Raw genomic sequence first — 20,670 nt, forward strand, 5'->3', positions numbered from 1 at the left:
TCTAAAGGTATCTGTGATCATTTTGCACATCCTGATGCAATACGGGCAGAAAGAATTCAACAGATTCAAATGCTGGCCTGCGCGGCTCCCTCTGTGGCCACGCTGAGGTCAGATGCTCGCTTCTTCCTGGGGAAGCCGTCCTCCTCCCGAGTCTGGGAGCGGGAAGACATCACTGTGCTAGTCCAGGTAATCTCACCACCAAAGGAAATCTAACGTGAAAGTGATTCTTGCTACAGGGTAACATTTAATACATATTACTGGCACGTAAGTTTATTGATGTGGATGCCAATAGCGAGTAAGTAGGTTGAAAGTGTCAGCAGTCAGTGGCCTAAATGTCTGTGTTTAGGTAAGTACCTGGCACACGTCCGGGCTCCTGTTCACACAGATTCATTCCCCCAGGTCAGACTCAGAGCACTGCTGTGAGGGTGGCCAGGCAGGAATTATCAGCCACATTGAAGAGGCGAGCCCTGGGTCACATTTGAAAACAGACTCAGGGAGGAAACTCGAACTCGAGTCTCAGTGAAATGAACACTGCTTCCCCATCTGGCCTGGAAGGAGCTCTCGGACAGCTGTGAGATTACAGATCGATTTTTTAGTGACTAAAATGTTGGCAGAAACAGACAGAAAACAATACGCTGTCTGTTCCTTCTGTTTGTTTTGTCTTTTCAATTTCATGTGTGTATCAGATTGTTGCACAATAAGGCCGGGCATTGTCGGCTGTAAGTCCCCAACAAATATTTGTTGAGTATGGAAAATGGCTTATTAAGCATTAATATGCAAATTATATCATTAGGAGAGCTTACTTCCAAGACCCATTAATTTATTTTTTACAGAAAAATACAATATCTGACTGCTCACATTTTATTTTAAAAGAACATTATCATCCTCTCATCCCTCAGGCTCCTGCCCTGGGGTCTGGGCACAAATTGATAACTATTACATTATTATTATTTTAAAATCCAGTTTCCCCTCTTCCACTCACCCTTAATGCCATTCTATTATAGACCCGAGACTTTCAAAGAAGCCAAATGATAATTTAAGGGAATGTCCCCATTTCACAGGTGAGAAGATTAAGGCCCAGAGAAATCACCTGTCAGCCCCAGGTCCCCGGCTGATCAGTGGCGGGACAGCACGAGGGCCGCAGAGCTCCTGTTATGTGGCCTGCCTCCTCTCGATGCCAAGACTAATCTGAACCAACTTCGCGGCCTTCATTCTGAACAGTCTTCTCTCTTGCTCTCATGTGCCCTTAATAATCTGAGTGTGCTCTGGTGCATTTTCCTTTATGAACTATTTGTTGAACTCAGAAAGTTGAGTGAGGCTTAAAAAATTCTCCACTACTAATTTAATTTCTGCCCCACATACAATGATGATTTTTCTAATGGTGGTGCTAAATGAATAGTGTTGTGAAAGAGATTCGCTTCACTTGATCTGTTTATAAATTTCTTACCTCCTAAAACGTTAGGAAGGAATCTTATGACAGCACAGCCACCCCTGAGTGCCCTCTGCCTTCCCGGCTCTCTCTTGGCGCCTTCCACTTCACGGTAGCTAGGGTGGGAGCTGAGGGCCGCCTGTCATACGGCACACCGTGACGCGTCATGGCTCACAGGAACAAGCGCCCTTCCTCTAACCCTTTGACAACCTCAATCCTACGGGGTTCCAGGTCCCCGACAAAGTCCAGCCTCACACTCCACGCAGGCGTGGACGCTCCCCTTGGTCTACAGACGACTGGAATCACAGCCTGAAAGTTTTTACTTGGTCAGCTTCACGAAAAGACAGTTTTAAACAAGATTTCACATTTTATTTTGATCACTAAGCACAAAGAATCGCTACTTGAGGCTTAGGGGGAAAAACACCAGCACCCAAAAAACAAACCAAAAACTTCAAAGGCTCACTATTATTTTAGGCGTTTCTCCAGATTTGAAGAGGGAGGGTTGAAACTCAGGCTCTCTGGTCACCTGCGAGTCTAGAAGGTTGGGAAGCACAACGTGCTCCTAGTGAAGCTGCAATGTCATCGGCCAAAATCATCCCTCCCTCACAGCCTTGGCGGGAGGTGGCCTGCGGGTCCTAACAGGGCTGGGGAGCCGGCTCAGGCCGGCCTGGAGCGAGCTTCGGCTTACCTGGGTACAGCGTGCCCGGGAGGCCCATGCTTTCCAAGTAGTTGTGGCAGCGCTCTTTATGTTCCTCTAAAGAGCTGCGCTGTTTATAGCTTCGGCCACAATATCCACATTTGTGAGGTTTACCAACTGCAGGAAACACAATTGAGTTCAAGACCCCAATTAAAGTCGGCCTTATGTATAATGGGAATGCATGCAATACAATTATTACCAAAAAAATAAAAAAAAATTCTACTGTCGAGAGCTAAAAGTATTATGGACTTGATCAAAATTACTGAATTTAAAAATGTTAATGCTCAAGGGTTTCTTGGATGGTAACAAAACTCACGTGACTCATTTCATCTTAATTTGTCTACTGTACTGACTACCAAATTCTCTCCTTTCTAAATCAGAGATGTCTGTCTTTAACTGGAGGAAAGGAACCTCTGTAGTGTTATCATGTGGATGCCAAACAACTGGACAGAGATGTCAGGAAGGCCCTTGTGTCGGGCAGGTAACTGCAGACTCACCGCGGAGCAGCTGTCTCTGCTGTGAGCCAGACCCGGCGTGATGCTGGTGCCACATCTAATGCAACCAGAGCGGACCCACTTCCAGGATGCTAACCTGGTAATGTGAGGTCTCTGAGAAACCACGGTGGACAAATATGCTTTAATAAAATGAACATTTTATTTCTAAAATGTATTTGTATACAAATACACAAATACAAAATGTATTTTCATCAATATGAAAAAATGTATTTTCATATATATGGAGAATATACTATGCATTTTTCACAAAGTTTATGGAAGAGCTCTGTTTTCTGCCCAGAGAAATTTCGGACGGCATAGCTTCTAGATCAGCCCTGTCCAGCAGCACTTACTGTGATGATAGAAATTCTACCTGTGCTATCCAATATGGCAGCCACCAGCCAGGTGTGGCTACTGAACACTCAAGGTGTGGCCAGTGCCACTGAGGAATGAAGTTTTAACTTTAATTTTAACTCATTAAAATTAAAATATCTCATATGGTTAGTGTATTGGGCAGTATAATTCTATACAATGAGTTTTTTGATTTTACTGAATGGTGTTTTAGGAAAAGATGACTAGTCAGGAACCATATCATGTCTAAGTTTAAAGACTTCAATGGATACCATTTTAAGGGATGAATAAAAGATCTTTAGTCACTTATATAAGAAATATAATTTTCACCCTAAAACCAGAATCTTCTACTTCTTTCTCATGCTGTTTTATTTCACATATTTCAAAGTAGTGTATAAAAATTAAAACCATCCAAATAGGAACGTTTAGTAAAATGATTTAACCAAAGCTTTTATTGGTTAAATCTCTTTCCTAAGTGAACAAAAGCTATAGTTAAAGAAGACTAAAATGAAAACCAAAATTTGACTTCTGGAAAATTTAATAGAGAAAGAAGGGATTTTTCTTTATCTATAGAAAGTGCTGTACCCCAATACCAGGAAATAATGTTGAAATATAGAATGTTGCCTAAAATTGCACATTTTATTCAGTACTGCTTTTATAAATTAATAGAATATAGATAACCACTCAATATCCTTTCCTGCAAAAGCTGTAACTTCAGTAAATTCCATGATCGAAACTACTTCCTGTATACATATGGCATGGTGTCTGATAGCCGTTTTTCTGAGTATATGATTGGTTTTAACTCTGGAACATAAGAAATATGTTAATTGTAAGCCACTGAACTAAAGTCTATCTTGAAGCATTGCCCCATATTGTGCAGGAAAGAAGTCTCTAACTAAGCTCGCAACTTCCTAAAAAGGCCATGAGGAAGGAAGGGGGATTCCTTCCCTACTCGCCCGGATCACCCAACCCTCTCTTGTTATCAGCATGAGACAAGTTCTGTGACTCTATGGCCACTAACATACTGGTCTGTGGAACCTCAGGCCACCACCAGCTGCTAGGGGAAGCTATGGTGTTGATCCTGGTTTTTAAGGGACTAAGGGACCATAGTGGAATAGAATGCAGCCACATTTGAGTTTGCCAGACACAGGCTAAAGTCTTCATTTCATTCTAATGAAATCATTTTGAAGAACCTAAACTGCTGCTTCTCTCTGCAAGAGCTGAGTGTGCATCTGTGGCACTTTCAGATGGCCGAGTCTCCGGCAGCCGGGGTCCATGCTGGTTTCCTCCGCTTGCTCATCGGTGGATCCATAATGGAAATAAACTGCCCAAAGTCTACCACCTGTTATGTATAATCCCGCAGGTAATTAGCCAGACTTAGAGCAGGACACCATCCTGCCTTGAATGGAATAAACAGGCACAGAGCCAGAGTGGCATAAAGCGCCACACTGCACTGGAAGTTCCCAACTTCACAACAGGAAGAGAGCACCAGCACTTTAAGTCTTAAGGACAGACATGCAGAGGAGATTTCTCTTGCAAGTCAGAGTGATCTGGGGATGATGACCATATATGGTTGGTGTCAACCTAAGGACGAGCGTTTGCATCTTCTACTGATGCAGGAAGCCGTGCTTCCTACCAACCCCCCAGAGGCAATATTGCTGCCAATGGTGTCTATGCCTACGTGACTCCTTAGAAATAACAGATGTGAAGATTCTTTTTCCCTGACCACCTGTCAGCATGGCACAGACTGCACAAGGGTCACAGCAGAGGCCCACGGGCACCTCCTTCACCGGCAGGTGGGACACACATGCTCCCATACGCGCACACATTCGGAGATGCCGCTGTCCTCCCTCTCGGGGAGCTGCTCTTTCCCTGTCACCCTGCAGCACGCCCCTCCCTGGCTCTGAGCAAAGGGCCCGCCCTGGCCACCGCCTGTGACCTGCCCACAGTATAGGCCAGCAGCTCCTCAGCTTCCTATAACTCTTTTCTTGGAAGGTTTTAAGAAGCTCACCCAAATCGTTATAATTTCCTGATCAAGAACATTTTGGAGCTTCCTCCATGCTCATCATCAGGAAGGAGGTCGGGATGGAGAGAAGACAGCTTGAGGTCCCCCTACGACTCCTCCCTCCCGCCTCCAGCAGTCCCTTCGCCAGGGGAAAAACCAAGTGCTGACAACACTTGCTAAGATGTGTACCAAACCCATTCTGGGATCACTGCCAAATCGTACTCAGTGAGGACTTCTCTAAAGCAAACTTCAGAAACTCACCTTTAGGCATGCACTCAAGCCCTTCCTGCCACGCTCAGTCTCTCCTGACCTTCCACCCTAGGGACCGGCCGACCCCTCGGACGCTCTGTCATGCCTCTCAACATGCGGGTGCTTTCCTCGTGTGCACCTGTCTCCCCCATGGAGCACGAGCACCCTGAGGCCCTCAGTAAATGCGTGATAAAGAGATGGACACAGTGAGGAGCCCCCAAATCCCCAACCATTAAATCCACTCATTGCTTTTGGGAAGAGATAGCCTGGGCCCTGCTGACCTTTCGCACAGCCTGCATGTCCTCACCTCCTTGTCCAGCTGCCTGGGGATGGCAGGAGGGGCTGTCTGAAGCAGCCCCATCACCCACAGCGCCTGCCCAGACACTGTGGCACCGGGAGGCTGGCTGGACGCTTCTGGGGCCAAGGGCCATCACCCTCCTGCCCCCAAAGCCTTGAGCTATGCACTACGGCAACTGCCCCTGACCGCAGGGTGTGAAGGATACCCATGCACGCCATGCAGTGCCGACCATGCTGTGGCAAACGTGGCACAGGACAGCCTGGCCGAGGGCCCTCTCTTCCCCTGACCTGCAGGTCATGGCTCCTGGATACTGAAACCGCAGGAAGGTGTCTCAGAAGCAGAGGGTCTAATCCAATCAAAGGTGCCTTTGGGCTTCACAGGTTGGGAGTGTTTGGAGAATGCTGGAACATTTATGCTAATGATGATCTAGCTGAGGCTCTGGGTCACTTGGGATGTACTTTATTGACCTCATTCAAAGAGAAATGCCGCTGCCTAAAACCTGGTAACATCCCCAAAGCGGTCTCTCCCAATGTGGCCTCGGCTGGTTTCTGGCTTGAGAGTCACACTCGGACTCTGTCCGGGTGGGTGTGCCCTCAGGTGACAGGGCTATGCCCTAAATCACCTTTGTCATCTCTTCTGCAGCTGTTATTGCTATTAAAATGCCCCATGTGAAGTTAAGTGTGATTTAACAATTAACAAATTAACATAAAGAAAGGTATTTGAAAAACTTCTCAGGCATCATTCAAAGTACAGCTGACAAAATCCTTTACAAAGACCACAGCTGCCTGACAAACTAGGATGAGGCGTCCCCTTCTGAACACACTATCTACGGGAGAGGCACTTGTGTGCGCGCACAGGCACAGGTGCACACAGGCACAGGTGCACACAGGCACAGGTGCGCACACAGGCACAGGTGCACACAGGCACAGGTGCACACAGGCACAGGTGCGCACACAGGCACAGGTGCGCACACAGGCACAGGTGCACACAGGCACAGGTGTGCACACAGGCACAGGTGCGCACAGGCACAGGTGCGCACACAGGCACAGGTGCCCACAGGCACAGGTGCCCACAGGCACAGGTGCGCACAGGCACGGGCGCGCACGTGCACCCACTTCCTCCAGCTCAGTGCGAAAGGCAGAGCATGCGGCATGAAGCGGGGGCTGATGCCAAAGCCATGCTGGCCAGCACCCGGCAGAGGACTGTGCTGGGACCGGGCATGGGGCCGGCCAGCAAAGAGGCGACCTGCTGCCCCGAGCAGGCCAGCAGAGTGGAGGCAGGCCCTACCCGGGACTCCCAGGCAGCGTCGGCAGACCTACCAGAGTGCGTCCTCAGGTGGCCTGTGAGGGCGTCCCTCCGGCGGCAGGCATAGTTGCAGAGGTGGCACTTGAAGGGCTTCTCCCCAGAGTGTAGCTTGATGTGCCGGAGCAGGTTGCCCTTCTGGGTGAAGGAGGCCCCGCACTGGTTGCACTGGAAGGGCCGCTCCCCTGGGACGAAGAGAGGAGAGCCAGTGAGAACAAGACCCAGAGCGGGACAAGAGGACAAGGCTGCGAGAAAGTTGTTTCCCACGGGGGCTCGGTGACTTCCACCGGCTGGAGGTTTGATAGAACACGAAGCTTTCAGACTAAACCTGCCAGCTCCTTAACGCTTCACTGGCTGGGTCAATTTGATCTGAAAATCTAATTTTTTTCCCCTAAATCAGAATGGCACATCACAATGCAAATTCAAACTCATTTAAATAAAGTGACTGCAACATTTTGTGATGAAGAGCCACTCTTCCTGATCAGCAGTTTTGGAATAAACCAATATCCAATTTTGCGTGTTGTGGCATTTGGTGGGGTTTTTAATGTGGCTTTTTTCAAAGGGTCTTTAAAATATGCCACTGAAGCAGCAAAATAAAAAGGAAACTCATTAAAAATGCATTTCAGGATCACAAGTTCATTTCAGCGTTACATTCTTATATTTAAATGAAAGGCACTTCATTATAACAGTTATAATAACTTCTTTTCATTTACATTTTCCCTGTATTTTCCCTTTCAATTTCTTCTCCATTACCTGTCTGTCCCTAAGCAGGCAAATCAGGAGAGAGACAGACAGAGTGTGAGGACGAGAGAAAGAGAGAGAGAGATGGAGAAAGATTGAATAAAATGAGAAGTTAAGAAACCGAAGGAAGCTCCCTATCTTCCAAAGAACATTCCCAAATCTCCCTATGGCAGGGTGCGAAGCCAGAGCTGCACTGAGGTTTCCTGCATTTTTCTTTCTTCATAAATCCTAAAACCATTAAGCTTTTATTGGTCTATATCCATAGAAGACAAGTTATATTTTAGGCACAGATATTCTAGGAGATACAATTGAGCGTTATTAAGGAATTCTTTCAGGGGCAGTGCTAATGAATTTGTGGCTGAGGGAATGCCGGGCCCTGGGCCATGTGTGGCAGCACTGTGTCTGCCTCGTGGATCTGACAAAGGGATACACGGGTATCTGAGAAAACGAAATATGCTACTGTCCTATTTCGTCACAGGTCTTGGAATCTAAATCAGTGAACATTTCATTTAACTGTCATTTAAAAGAGTGAGACACTTGCAAGTAAATACAAAAGCTTTTTTGAAAAACAAGTGATTTATTTAGAAGAAGAGTGCTATGTGACCACAATTCCGGGTGTCAAGACACCATAAAAATATATTTCCTAGGGAAAACTTTTACTTAGGGAAAAAGAAACATATTAAAATGTCTATTTAACCATTTTCCCAATTGATGAATGTGATTATGGTAAAGAAGACCGCACTTATCAAAAGCAATTAAGTAGAAGCATACCTGGTACTATTAAAATCCACACCAGATTAAATTTATAATAAGTCTATATTGGCACTTGAATTTCATGATTATCATCACTTTTTTTTTTAAGTGGGTAGGATAGATGTGCTACTATAAAAGCTGAAACTAATTCACAGTGATATTCAATTATAGGCCAATTGAAGATTCCCTGATGCTGACCAGGATGTATTCGGTGTTTCCCAAATCCCTTCCAGATTAGTCTTGGCTGAACAGAGAGGAAAGGTTAAAGTCAAGCAGGTGATGGCAAAACCAGCTCACTAACTCTCTGAGTTACAAGCCTGTCCCTGAGGCCAAGTTTGGATGGGAGATTAAAACTGCTGGTAGCCAGGTAGCCCTGAGGTGCTTCCAATGGGGAGAGATCATTTAATTATCTATTAGAAACACTCTGGGCCTTCATCGCATGTGTGCGTGAATGTGTGCGTTTAGCTCCAAGTGGACGGCAGGGAGAGGCAGACCCGCGTGCGGGAGACTCAGAGCCAACGGGCATGCTCCACCACAGCTCTCACTCGGACTGGCCGCGCAGGACAGTGTCATGAGAACACTCCTAACAAGGATGTGGGGACACTCCTGGTGACAAATCTGTGTTTGTGGTTCGATGCCAAGCTAGCAAATTCAACCCTATGCCTGCACCACAGGAAACGCCCTGTTCTGCTTGGTAAGGTGCTGGAGTCCCAGCCTCTCCCCAGGTATGCGGCGCTACAGAGAAACACGGGGCAGAGCTAGTGTCTGGGCCGGGGGGAAACAGAAAGGACAGGTCATTGCAGCCAAGGCGCCCTTCGGCAGGGCAGGCCGGGCTTCCCCTGCATCCCGCTGTGCCTGGCGTCTCAGTCCCCGTGGGCAGGCAGATGTCACCTGTACGTGTCTGCTTTGACGGCCTGTGTCGGCACGGACAGTCGCACTGGGCATGGGGTCCTGCAGGGAGCACTCCTGAGAGTGACAGCACAAAGTGCTCCGCTCAAGGAAGTTTCCCCTTGGATGTGGTAGGAGGCAAGGGGACGTGCCCAGAGCTGGGTGCGGCACACGGCCCGTGTCGTGGGTGTTCTTGTGTGGCCAGGGTCCACACTTGCCTTCTGCAGGTCAATGGCTTGTTAATGTAGCTAAGAAGGTCGAGATTCTCTAAGACTGTATTCACTTTTCTTGAACTAGGAGGAAGACTTTGATGTCATGATTTCAAAATTTAGTTTTTATCTCAGTGACTCTACAAATCTCCCATTTTAGGGGCCTCTGTAATTAATAGCTTAATTGGGAAAAAAAGAAAGTCTTCATGGACTCCTACATTATAGAATTTCTGAGAGCACATCAGATACTACACTTGATCTTAGCCAAAAGGCCTAGAAGCGATGTGAGAGCACACCAGAATAAGGGAAACGGAAAAGTATGTCTGAACTGCAGGAACTGACCTGAGCTCACCTTGCAGCAGCGTTACAATTGGGTGCTACGTTCAGGAAGTCTGGGACTGTGCCTTCTTACCTTGCAGATGGGAACAAAACAGGTGCAGGTCTATACAGAATGTCCAAAACCCAGACACTCTTCTCGGTCTGTATTATTAAAAATGCTACCATTTACAGTAATAACACCCTGCATGTGCACTCCAAATTCCCTGCTTCCTTCCTACGTCTCTCTTTGATTCTCACACTAGCCCGGAGATGTTGGCAGGGAAGGCATTACTATCACACCTGAGTCCCAAATATGAACCTGATCAGCAAAGCAGGGGAAGTGAAGTGCTAGTACCAAGGAACCGTGTACAAATGACACCAGCAGCACTTCACCAAGGCCCCAACGTGGCAGAGGCGAGATGCCCCTGAGAACCCTCTATGTATCAGGAAAGGACCGAGAAGCCCTGGAGCCCGACTTGGAGGAAGAGCAGCAGCCACAGTGCAAGTCCTACCTTGTCCCACGGGGAATCACATCACACCTAAGCGCCCTGATGGAGAGCTGTCCCAAACAGCCTGCACTTCTCTGACTTTGGGGGTGCTCTGCAGTCTGCTCCACACCCCTGGGTGCTGTGAGAAATGCCCGCCCTCCTGTCTCCTCCTGGGGTCTAGCTCAGAGTTTGCATGTTCACAAGCTCTCAAATGACTTACGTGCCTTTTGAGAAGTTTCAAGAAGCACTGCTCTAGAAACGTTTAAAACAGAGAACTCAGAAAGCACACCTTTTCTAACATATTCACTCAGATCCCAGGAAAATGAAAACCTTTCTAGCATGATCAGTTAGTTATTCAACTCTAGTTTGGCCAAACCACGCATTGCTCTGTCTACCTGTGACCCTCTATATTTATGCAAATGGAAATGAATGACAAAGACAATCCATGAGTTCATTGTTTCAGGTGTTTTGTTTTTCTTTTAAATAAAGGGCAAGGCAGGAACTATAAAATCGATTTCTGGGAGTTATTTGTTCCGTAAGCGAAAACCTCAGTGTCTTGGTGTTTATGGGGCACCTAGCTGCTACTTGTTGGGAGAAGTGAGCGGCAAACAGCAGGTACCAACCTGCGTGTCTGTATTTGGCAGGTTCATTCATTAAATGTAATTATCCTTTTTATCAAGGCAAGTAGTCATTATATTTTGGCAATTTAGTATGCCAGAATTTGATTCACTTATCAAATATTCGTGTAAGAGAATTTCCACAGTACAGTCAGGCTCCACAGGAAGTAGCAGCACAGTGACGCGGGGTGAGGTCTGTGCCCACGGGCGCCAGCGGGGCCTGGCGCGTGCCCACACAGGTGGCCTCCCTCCCCGCCGATGTCCCCTCATACAGAAGGGGGCGGACTGCTGTCGGGCTCACTTCACTTAGCGCTGGATGTGATCAGCCTATTTCACTGGGTAATTTGAGGATTAGGGAACATTAGGAAGAGCAAAGTTTGCCAAATTTTAGAAGTTGAACTTTTACTATTCATCTTTAAGAAACAATGGTGATGTAGCACCTCTTGTATTTCCCTGGATAGAGCTGGAACCCATTCTACTAAGTGAAGTATCTCAAGAATGGGAAAACAAGCACCACATGTACTCACCAGCAAATTGGTATTAACAGATCAACACCTAAGTGGACATATAGGAGTAACATTTATCAGGTGTCGGGCAGGTGGGAGGGGGGAGGAGGGGATGGGTACATACAAACACAATGAGTGAGATTTGTAACGTTTGAGGGATGGTCATGCTTGAAGCTCTGACTCGAGGGGGGTGGGGGGCATGGACAATATATGTAACCTTAACATTTGTACTCCCATAATATGCTGAAATAAAAAAAATGAAAGAAAAAGAAGTTGAACTTTTATTGAAGATAGATACATATTGAAAATCAATTTATGTATTATTTTCTGGACATATTACAAGTGGAATACATCATTTTGGAAACTGCCTTGACTCAAATGTAAAAATCACACTCCCACAAATATCTGTATTTTCTAATAACTTAGCTTTATCTTTTTTTTTATTTCGGCATATTATGGGGGTACAGATTTTAAGGTTTCAATAAATGCCCTTTCCCCCCTCCCCCCACAAGTCTGATTCTCCAGGATGACCATCCCCCAGATGGTGCACATGTCTCTCACTATGTATGTATATACCCGCCCCCTCTCCCCTCTCCCCTCCCCAATACCCTATTACTGTAGTACCTATGTGTCCACTTAGGTGCTACTCAGCTAATACCAGTTTGCTGATGAGTATATGTGGTGCTTGTTTTTCCATTCTTGGGATACTTCACTTAGTAGTATGGGTTCCAGCTCTAACCAGGAAAATATAAGATGTGCTATATCACTGTTGTTTCTTAGAGCTGAATAGTACTCCATGGTATACATATACCACATTTTATTAATCCATTCTTGGATTGATGGACACTTGGGCTATTTCCACAGCCTTGCAATTATGAATTGTGCTGCTATAAACATTCGAGTGCAGGTGTCTTTTTTGTAGAGTATCATTGGATCTTTTGGGTAGATGCCCAGCAATGGAATTGCTGGATCAAATGGTACATTCACTTGTATCACTTTAAGGTATCTCCATATTGCTTTCCACAGATTTTTTTGCTCAACAAATTTTCTGAATTCCTGCTTAATTTTTGATGAACATATATTTTTTGGCCCCACATAAGCAGCACACAAGGCTCTGATTTTCAAGTCATCTTCCTCACTTTCCTGAGATATCCTATGGAATCTGCTAGGTCTCTAATGTACACTTTTCATCTTCTTCCCCCCCCCCCCCAGGTACTGCAGTGGCAGACGCTAGTCCTATGAGAGCCCCCAAGCCAGTTCCCGGCAAGGATGGCTCAGGGTCTCCAGGTTTTAAGGCCAAGCTTTCAGTGACCACTAGAATTGGTGAATTTATTGTATTTTATCCACTTTTAGGGCAGCTTCCCACACAAAGAAAAGTTTCTGTTCAATTCAGAGGAAACCTCCTGCCTACAGTTAAAGGTAAAATGTGTACCATGAATATTTTATTTTCAAGACCCTTAGCACCATTAGTGGTGGTGACTCAACAGTCCTGCTGGACAAGCCTGTGACTGCTCCATCAACATGACGAACTATCAGGGCCGCGTGCAGCAGGCACGGTGCGGCCAACTGAGATTGGGAGAGGAGCCTGCTTCCCGCACCCGGAGAGAGAACACCCTGTGAGCCTGGGCACAGCTCTCTGACACTAGATTGCCCATATGCCTTTTGTGATGTGGAATATCACTTACACTTTGAAAGCCTCCAGTAAATCTTTCAAAAAGACAGGGGTCTTGGCATGAAATTTTTGTTATCAATTGAGATGAAAACTAGTGGCAACCAAACTATCCGATTTGAAGTGTCACCTGTTAGAGGGTGAGCCCTTTGAAAGCTGATCCATGCTCCCTCTGAGAAACTCAGTTTTGCTGCTATTCCACCATTTGCTAATGTTTCTAAAAGCCAAGCCCTGTGAGTTTGAATGAAATTAAAACACATACATTACTCATGGTTTCTCAGTGGGAACTCTGAGGAGAAGGTTTTGCTGTATCAATATTCTTTGTTTTGTTTCGCTGGAGGTGGACCACTTAGCACGGGCAACCTAAGGGTGCAGCCCAGGCTGTTTGTCTAGCATATATCAGGCCCTCCACAGACTTCTCATCTGATCTGGTCACTTTTACCTTGTTTTATTTACACGGCTGAGTTGGTATGTGTTGGGAAGTCCTTTCAGATGTTGTTTGAGGAGAACACCATAACTCAGCACCAGCTGGCCCGGGCACCTGCAACACCTGTGTGGCCAGCCAGTTGGAAACATGCTCAGAACCCTCACGGAAGACAGGACCTTCCTCCTCCATCACCCCACAGACTTTCTCCAGGCCACTAAAGAAAAACTGCTCCCGGCCTTACCAGTGTGGCTTCTCTTGTGAACCATGAGCACATTGGGCCCGATGCAAATGATCCCACAGATATCACACTTTAGCTTTCCGTTAGGAAGTCGAATGCCTCCAACTCCCGACAAAGCCGCGCTGCCTTGGTCCCTGTGGGAGCCATTCATTTTCTCTCCCGAGGCATCAAGCATTCGTAAATCCTCCGCACATTCTTCCCCATTCATTTCACAGGCACGCCCATTCTCTTCATCACTCTGAGTCTCTACTTTAACATTACCGGCTGAAAGACACAATACAGGAGGCCACTCAGTGACATTGCAAAAAAACCACAACAAAACAACATAGCAGCAAAAAGACAATCAAATAAATGCGGCGAGCTACTAAACAGACGTTCTTGGCATATACCAAAGGGGTGCGGGCCGAGCTGCCCTGCGTTCAGCCTGGACGGGCTCTGCGGCACGCCCCGGACAGGCGGGGGTGCAGGCTGGAGGGCACACCCGCCAGCCCTCTCGACAGACCCGAATGGCGAGTGTCTGAAAATGCTTGAAAAAGCTGTTTATCAAATCCACACTTCAGAGTCGGGCCCTCACTTTAAGCAGGTTAAGGTCACCGATCCACAGCCTTGTGGAGCCTCAGGAGGGGTCTGAGGCAGACCCTACCCCCGCCTGCCAGATGAGCGCCCTGCCTCGAGGGTGAGCACTGCTTGGGTCACACGAGCCAACTCGCTAGGACGTGTGAGCTTGTTTGGCACAATCCCTAAGATAGTGGTCACCAAGTCTGAAAAATTTCCTTTTCTCATTTCATGTAAACAGGCGGGGACTTTGGGACAAAGCTCAGCAATCCCACACTCAGAGTTCCTCCACAGGGCCCTTCGCGACTCCTGGAGGCCCTTCTGCCTCTTCGGCTCGCGACCATTCTAATTCCCTTTTATCTTGCAGTGGCGTAAATGAATCCTGTGTTCCCAAGGAGGGGTGTCATTTCTTACATTTCTCCCTTTTGCTGAAGGTTATTTGGGATAGTTTATGACTGCACCATTTCTGGAAGAGCTTTTCAAGGAGAAAGATGCTTGTGTGTGTGTGTGGGGGGGGTGGACTGCCGTGTCTACGTGTACAACCACCACTGTTTACTCTGTGTCATTGTCTCCTCTAAGTCACATGTAGGGGAATGATGTCATCTGCATATTTTTCTTCCTAGAGAAAATAAGAGACATTTCGTTTGCGTGCTTCTGAGCCACTGACAGCGAGTGGGTGAATCCAACACAGTAAGGACTAGCAGAGCCTGCAGTTAGCCCCCAAAGCCATCGTTTTAATCATCATTCATACAGACTAAAAAGTAAAAGTAGGTACATTTTGCCAAGTAAAATAGTCAATGAGATAGATGACAATCAAGACTGCATAATTTTCTATCGATATCTTCAACCAATGGTGCTCAGAGGGTGGTCCCTGGAGAAGCAGCGTCAGCAACCCCTAAGGACTTGCTGGACGTCCAGACTGCTGGGGCCGCCCCAGGCCTGCTGGCTCAGAAACCCCGAGTGGGCCCAGCGATCTGTGTCAATGAGCCCTCCAGGGCATTCTAATGTACACTCGGGATTGAGAACAGCTATTTTAAGTAACCAACTTCGTTAATAACACTCTGAATTTGTTTTATTCAACAAAGTCTTCTCATCTGGAGATCTGGAGTCCAGACACTGAAATCGAACTACCTGGTGTGGAATCTCAGTCTACTATTCAGAAGCTCTGAGATCTTGGGCAAGATTTTCTCATCTGTGAAAAACGGGACCCACCATAGCACTAGCCCATCAGAGTTGACACACGGGAAGTTAGGGGGGACAGTGAGGGGACATGGCAGGCGGAGCCATGCACCAGTGGCTGCCTGTGTCAACGGCCATATGTGCTGACACCCTGGCAGTCCCAATGCAGCTATCCCATGGAGTGAGGCGCTGTCCACCCGACACCACATGCCAGCACACGGCTGTTTAACCTCCACGACAGCTCTATAAGGGAAGAACTATTACTGTCCTGTTTTACATCTGAAGAAGCTGAGGCACAGACAGGCTGAAACCTTTCTAAGGTCCCACAGCTAGGAAGTGGCAGGGTTGGGAGGTACTGTAGGCAGCCCGGCTCCAGCCGCACAGTCCTACCACTATCCAGATGTCCCCCAGGATCGCAGGGCATTGCTTCCAGGACCCACAGACACCAACTCTGCGGGTGCTCAGGTCCCCTAGGTGGCCCCTGGAACCTGCAGGTGAAGAGTCCGCCCTCCATATCCGAGTGTATTTCCAACCCACAGTTGGTGGAATCTGCAGATGCAGAGCCCATGGGTACGGAGGGCTGCCTGCCTGCCGGTGTTTTCCTACTAGCTCTTCGGAGAAAAGACACACAAATAAAGGAATAAGATAAATTAACTAGAACATGGGCCACAGCCTCCGTGGTGGAGCCCAGAAGTGAGGATGTACCTCCAGGCTGAACCGTGGCCCCATCTTTTCCCACCAGATCCTGGCATTAAGGCAGACTGAGAAGTCCAGCAGTGGGGACTCTCCAGTGTGCTTCCCTGCAAGACTCTGAAGATCAGGGCCCAGCACCTTGCACCCACACAGCCTCCCGCTGACCTGACCTCGCCACCTGCCAGAGACAAGAGACATGGAAGATACAGGATACAGGTTGGCCATTCAGGCAAGGATGCTTAATTATTGCTCAGCTCTCTAGAATCCACATTCTCAGGTAGGGGCTGTGTATCTTTTTGGGTGGAAGCGAATTCACTAGGCCCTCATTGCTGTCCAGTGTCTGCACCAGCCTTCCCTGGACACATGGTGAAGCTGCAAAGATCTGTGCACTCCTTAACCTGGGATTATTTCTAATCATCCATCTTGTGGTTTTTAAAATGAGATCGGGCCTTTCTGGAGCACAGTGGAGCAGACTGTGATTCCATTGGTGCTGTGTCACAGGGCTGCAGCAATGGCGGGAGCCAAGCTGTAAATATAGACTGGATCTCAAAAGTTGAAACCTAATAGTTATGATGTAAGGTCCAGTGAAATGGAAAACACATGCTCAAGCTGAGGGTGTCTAGGCTCCCCGTGTGCACGTGTGCAAAAGGTTTCTGGGGTTTTCGTTGAAGGCGAGCCCAGTCGGTGATGTGGCTGGAAGGAAGGAATGGCTGAAGAAGTGGTTCTGGTGTCCTGCGCGGACCGAGATCCGAGTCCCTGGCACTGGCCCCTGACCGTGCCTCCTGTGAAATGGGCAAGCAAGGCGGAGCGGGCGGCTAGGAAAGGAAGTCCTGGGACAGAAACCCTGCAAGGAATGGCCAGGGCCCTGCACACGCCTGCTCAGAGAAAGCAAAGGCCCAGGCTGGGCAGGAGCAGCCAGGAGAGACGCGCCAGGCCAAGCAAGGTCAGCGCCTCCCCAGTTTGGCTCTAAAGCGAAGAGAAGGCATTGAGAAGAGGCGACTGGGAGATAAATGAAGGAGGAGGTCCTGCCGCGGGAGTCCTCTGCACAGGCAGGCAGAGGGCAGGCCCTGGAGGTTGGCAGGCGCCCTGGTCTCAGGGCCTGCACCCCCGTGGTCCCGTGGACGGCCTCCGCCAACATGCCCCCTCCAGGAGCGAGACAAGGCCTCCGAGGGCCCTTTCCTTTACCTAGAAGAAGTTAACATGTGGTGTGTGGCCCGTCAATGGCAGTGTGTACGTCACTCACGGGGAGGCTCGGCAGGTGGGTATGGGTTTCCACAGACCCTTTATTAAGATCTCGAAATCCACCTGCAGAAGCAATGGCACCAGTGGTTGCTTCCACTAATGAAGGAGGAGTTTGGGACAGATGATGGGCATTTATTGAAGCCGCCCACCTCCCGGCAGTCTCATACTGCACTCTGAGTACCAAACATTTACTTTTCCAGTAAATGGAAAAGTATTCTAAAAAGGAAAAGGAAATGAAGAGGAAACATAACCCATTTGTAAGGTGAGGACTGCCAGTGTACATTATACCTATGCATTAAACATAGGTATGCAAGGCTAAAGGGGTATGCAAGGCTCCCAGTGTACTCTGTTCAGCATGTCACGTGAGGAGTCCTTTCATTTGCTTCATAACAATCCTTAAATCAAACCTGTCCCCAAATTCATTCTGTGAAATAGTCTCCCCCTAATTTGCATTGATTGTGTTGGGTTGGCCCCATGGATTCGTCCCACGGAGAGCTAGCCAGGGCTCAAGCTGACTGGCACTGTCTGAACACCTGAACCCTCCAACTCCTCCACTAACTTGGACCTGGAACTGCTTAGCTGTGCTGCTGTTTCCATGAATGGAGCACTCTCCCTGAATACAGGGAATATACTTATAAATATTTTGTAAACTCCCCTACTACTTAAAAAAATGTTGAGCTCAGTACGATGCTGAACTGAGCTGATTAAATATACAACGTGAAATGGAGACGTGTCAGTTTCTTTCCCCCAGAACACTCTGGCTCAGGCCCGCCCTGGGCTCTTCCACTGACTAAGAGATGATGGACAGGGGCCCAATTTTATTATGCAATAAACGTGACTTATATTAAGAGTGGGTGTTTTCAAACCCCCAGTCAAAAACTACTTTCCTTCCAAGATGCTATTTACAAATAGGAAAAATTAAAATTTTACTGTCATATCTTAGAGGACTTCAATCTTATTAGTTACATAACAGTCCTGAGAGAGACCCTGTGCCCATGAATATAAGGTGGAATCTATTGACAAATTTAGAATTGAAGAACCTGGAGACTCCAAGGAACTCAGAGGCCAACAGGAACTCAGAGGCCTGAATTTGCTGCCAAGTGTTATATGCACTTACAAATAATTAATCATTGTTTAATGCATAGGTATAATGTACACTGGCAGTCCTCACCTTACAAATGGGTTATGTTTCCTCTTCATTTCCTTTTCCTTTTTAGAATACTTTTCCATTTACTGGAAAAGTAAATGTTTGGTACTCAGAGTGCATTTCTCCATCGAAAAGATAGTCTGAAATAGCACTCCAGTATGAGTTTGGGCCATGTGAGCTTGAAATGTTCAGCATTTTAAATAAAAAATGTAACACAAACATAGTCTTGCAACACTAGTGACTAGCAAGTAAAAATCAAATGACAAAAAACATTTACAATGTATCTTGAATCATGGTAATTAAATGAAAATTTGAGATGAAGAGGAGATTTATATGTATGTTTTTGTGTTGCCTCTAAAAGAGACTTATGAAACTTTTAGACATATTAAAGGTCAATGGACCAAAGGTCAAAGGTTTATTATAATTTAATAGCATTTAAAATGTAGAGTTTTTTTGTCAAGGTACATGATTAGAAATGTTTTTCTCTAATGCCTTTAAATGGAAAGAAGTGGGGAAGAGAAAAGAAAGACAAAAGAGAAGAAAGGAAAAGTATAAAAGAAGAACAAGTTATAAACATGTAGACATTTACCTCAGGTACCTAAGGACACAAACTGGAATAAAGAAGGTAGAAAAGGTCAAAAAGGCTGTTTTTAATTTTTGAGAAGGAAGAAAAGAGGTGTGAAGGGGCAAAGAGGGCAATTCTCCATTGTGACCACATGGTGGCGATATTGGCCAAGAACAGTTTGGTTGCTGTTGGGGTGGGGAAGTCCTGGAGATCTCCGGGCCATTAGTGTGAACAGGAGATTACAGTGTGAATACTGTGGGGAGTGGGGAGAGAAAGGGAGACACTGATACCTCATCAGCACATCTATTAACATATATATGAGGTATATCAAAAATACATTATCATCTATGTTTTAAAAACTCCAAATATATCTTCTTCATATGCAGCGATTTTTACAGACTGAAGTTTTCACCGAAGGATCTGCTTTAACATTATAGTCAGTATGCTCCGGCCTACACCCTCCTCCACTTAACAAAAATATGTCTTATAACACATTATTTTACTCTTAAGTGCATTTAACTTCTCAAAACATTTCAACAGTATGATTGTTCATCTCAAAATCAATACCATTTCTCTGTCCTAGTACCATAATGTTTTCTATGTTCACATAAGCACACATTTATACATATATACATATATCAACATTTACATATACATACATATATATCTCACAGAAATAAATATCAAGCTATTGTTTTAAAGTGGAATCAAAGGAGTATCAGTAAGAGAAAGATTTCTATGAATTTTATATTTGGAAGAGTAGTCAATTTAGTTTGTGAGAAAAGGGGTATACTTAGACTGACACTGCTAAATCCTTTAGATACCAGGTAGTTTTTGATAACCAGGATGTTAGAAGCCTAAACTGTTTTTGATACCTTCGAAATTAGAGTCTGAGTCATGACTGTTATAGTGTTAATGAACACAAACTGTTTTCTGATGCTGTTTTATAATATTAGAGAATTTACTAATCCAGGTTCTGAAGGCCTAAGTCCTAAGGGGGGCTAACAACTTGCATGACTTTAAATATTCAGCTCTCCATGCAATTTTAAAAAGTACTTTTCATTCTTTACGACACTCCTTCAAGGGTGTTGCCCAAATGAATTTATCATTTATCAGCTCTCAATACCTAAAAAAGAAAAATGAAATTAACATCTGTTTTTGGTTTAACAGCTCAGATCAGAGAAGGTCCCGTCTGCGCCCAGCACTGACAGTGTGCTTGCTCATGCAGCGAGCACCAGACTGACGCCTGGGAGCCTGTGATTTTTCTCTTCTCAGTTCTGAAATTAATACTCCAGAGCAGCACATGGGGGGTATGTGTTTTTCCCCTGTCCCACAAAAGTGTAAAAATTATCTCGAAACCATATTATGTTGTTTGATGGTGACAGGAAGTATGGCCATTTTATCCTCACACTCAATGGAAAGGAGATAACCACAACACTAGTAACACAACGGCCCAATAGCATCTGCAGAGTAACAATCCCATTGGTACTATTCTTACTCCTACCCTTACTGTTACCCCACTGCCCTACTCCTGAGTACATTGCTCAACTGCCTAAACCTTACTTGTGTATTTCATTATATAAATGGTGTCCCTGATGGTAGATATTTAA

General features: G+C 46.3%; 1 protein-coding gene and 1 pseudogene across 15 annotated transcripts in view; both read right to left on the reverse strand.

Annotated features, from left to right (window-relative positions):
• Positions 1 to 20,670, reverse strand: part of IKZF1 (IKAROS family zinc finger 1) — a 94,334-nt gene that overhangs the window by 14,766 nt on the left and 58,898 nt on the right. For 5 of the 15 annotated variants that reach the window (XM_012735989.2, XM_012735991.3, XM_012735987.3 and 2 more), the window contains 3 exons: positions 13,683 to 13,943; positions 6,843 to 7,010; positions 2,118 to 2,243 (listed from right to left, as the gene is read on the reverse strand). In XM_012735989.2, the coding sequence (XP_012591443.1) occupies positions 2,118 to 2,243; positions 6,843 to 7,010; positions 13,683 to 13,943 (555 nt within the window). The other 10 variants (XM_012735994.2, XM_012735996.3, XM_012736005.3 and 7 more) reach the window with 7 other exon arrangements.
• On the reverse strand, positions 9,591 to 9,700 carry LOC142873093 (uncharacterized; annotated as a pseudogene).

The sequence above is a fragment of the Microcebus murinus genome, chromosome 9 (assembly GCF_040939455.1).
Source record: "Microcebus murinus isolate Inina chromosome 9, M.murinus_Inina_mat1.0, whole genome shotgun sequence".
NCBI lineage: Eukaryota > Metazoa > Chordata > Mammalia > Primates > Cheirogaleidae > Microcebus > Microcebus murinus.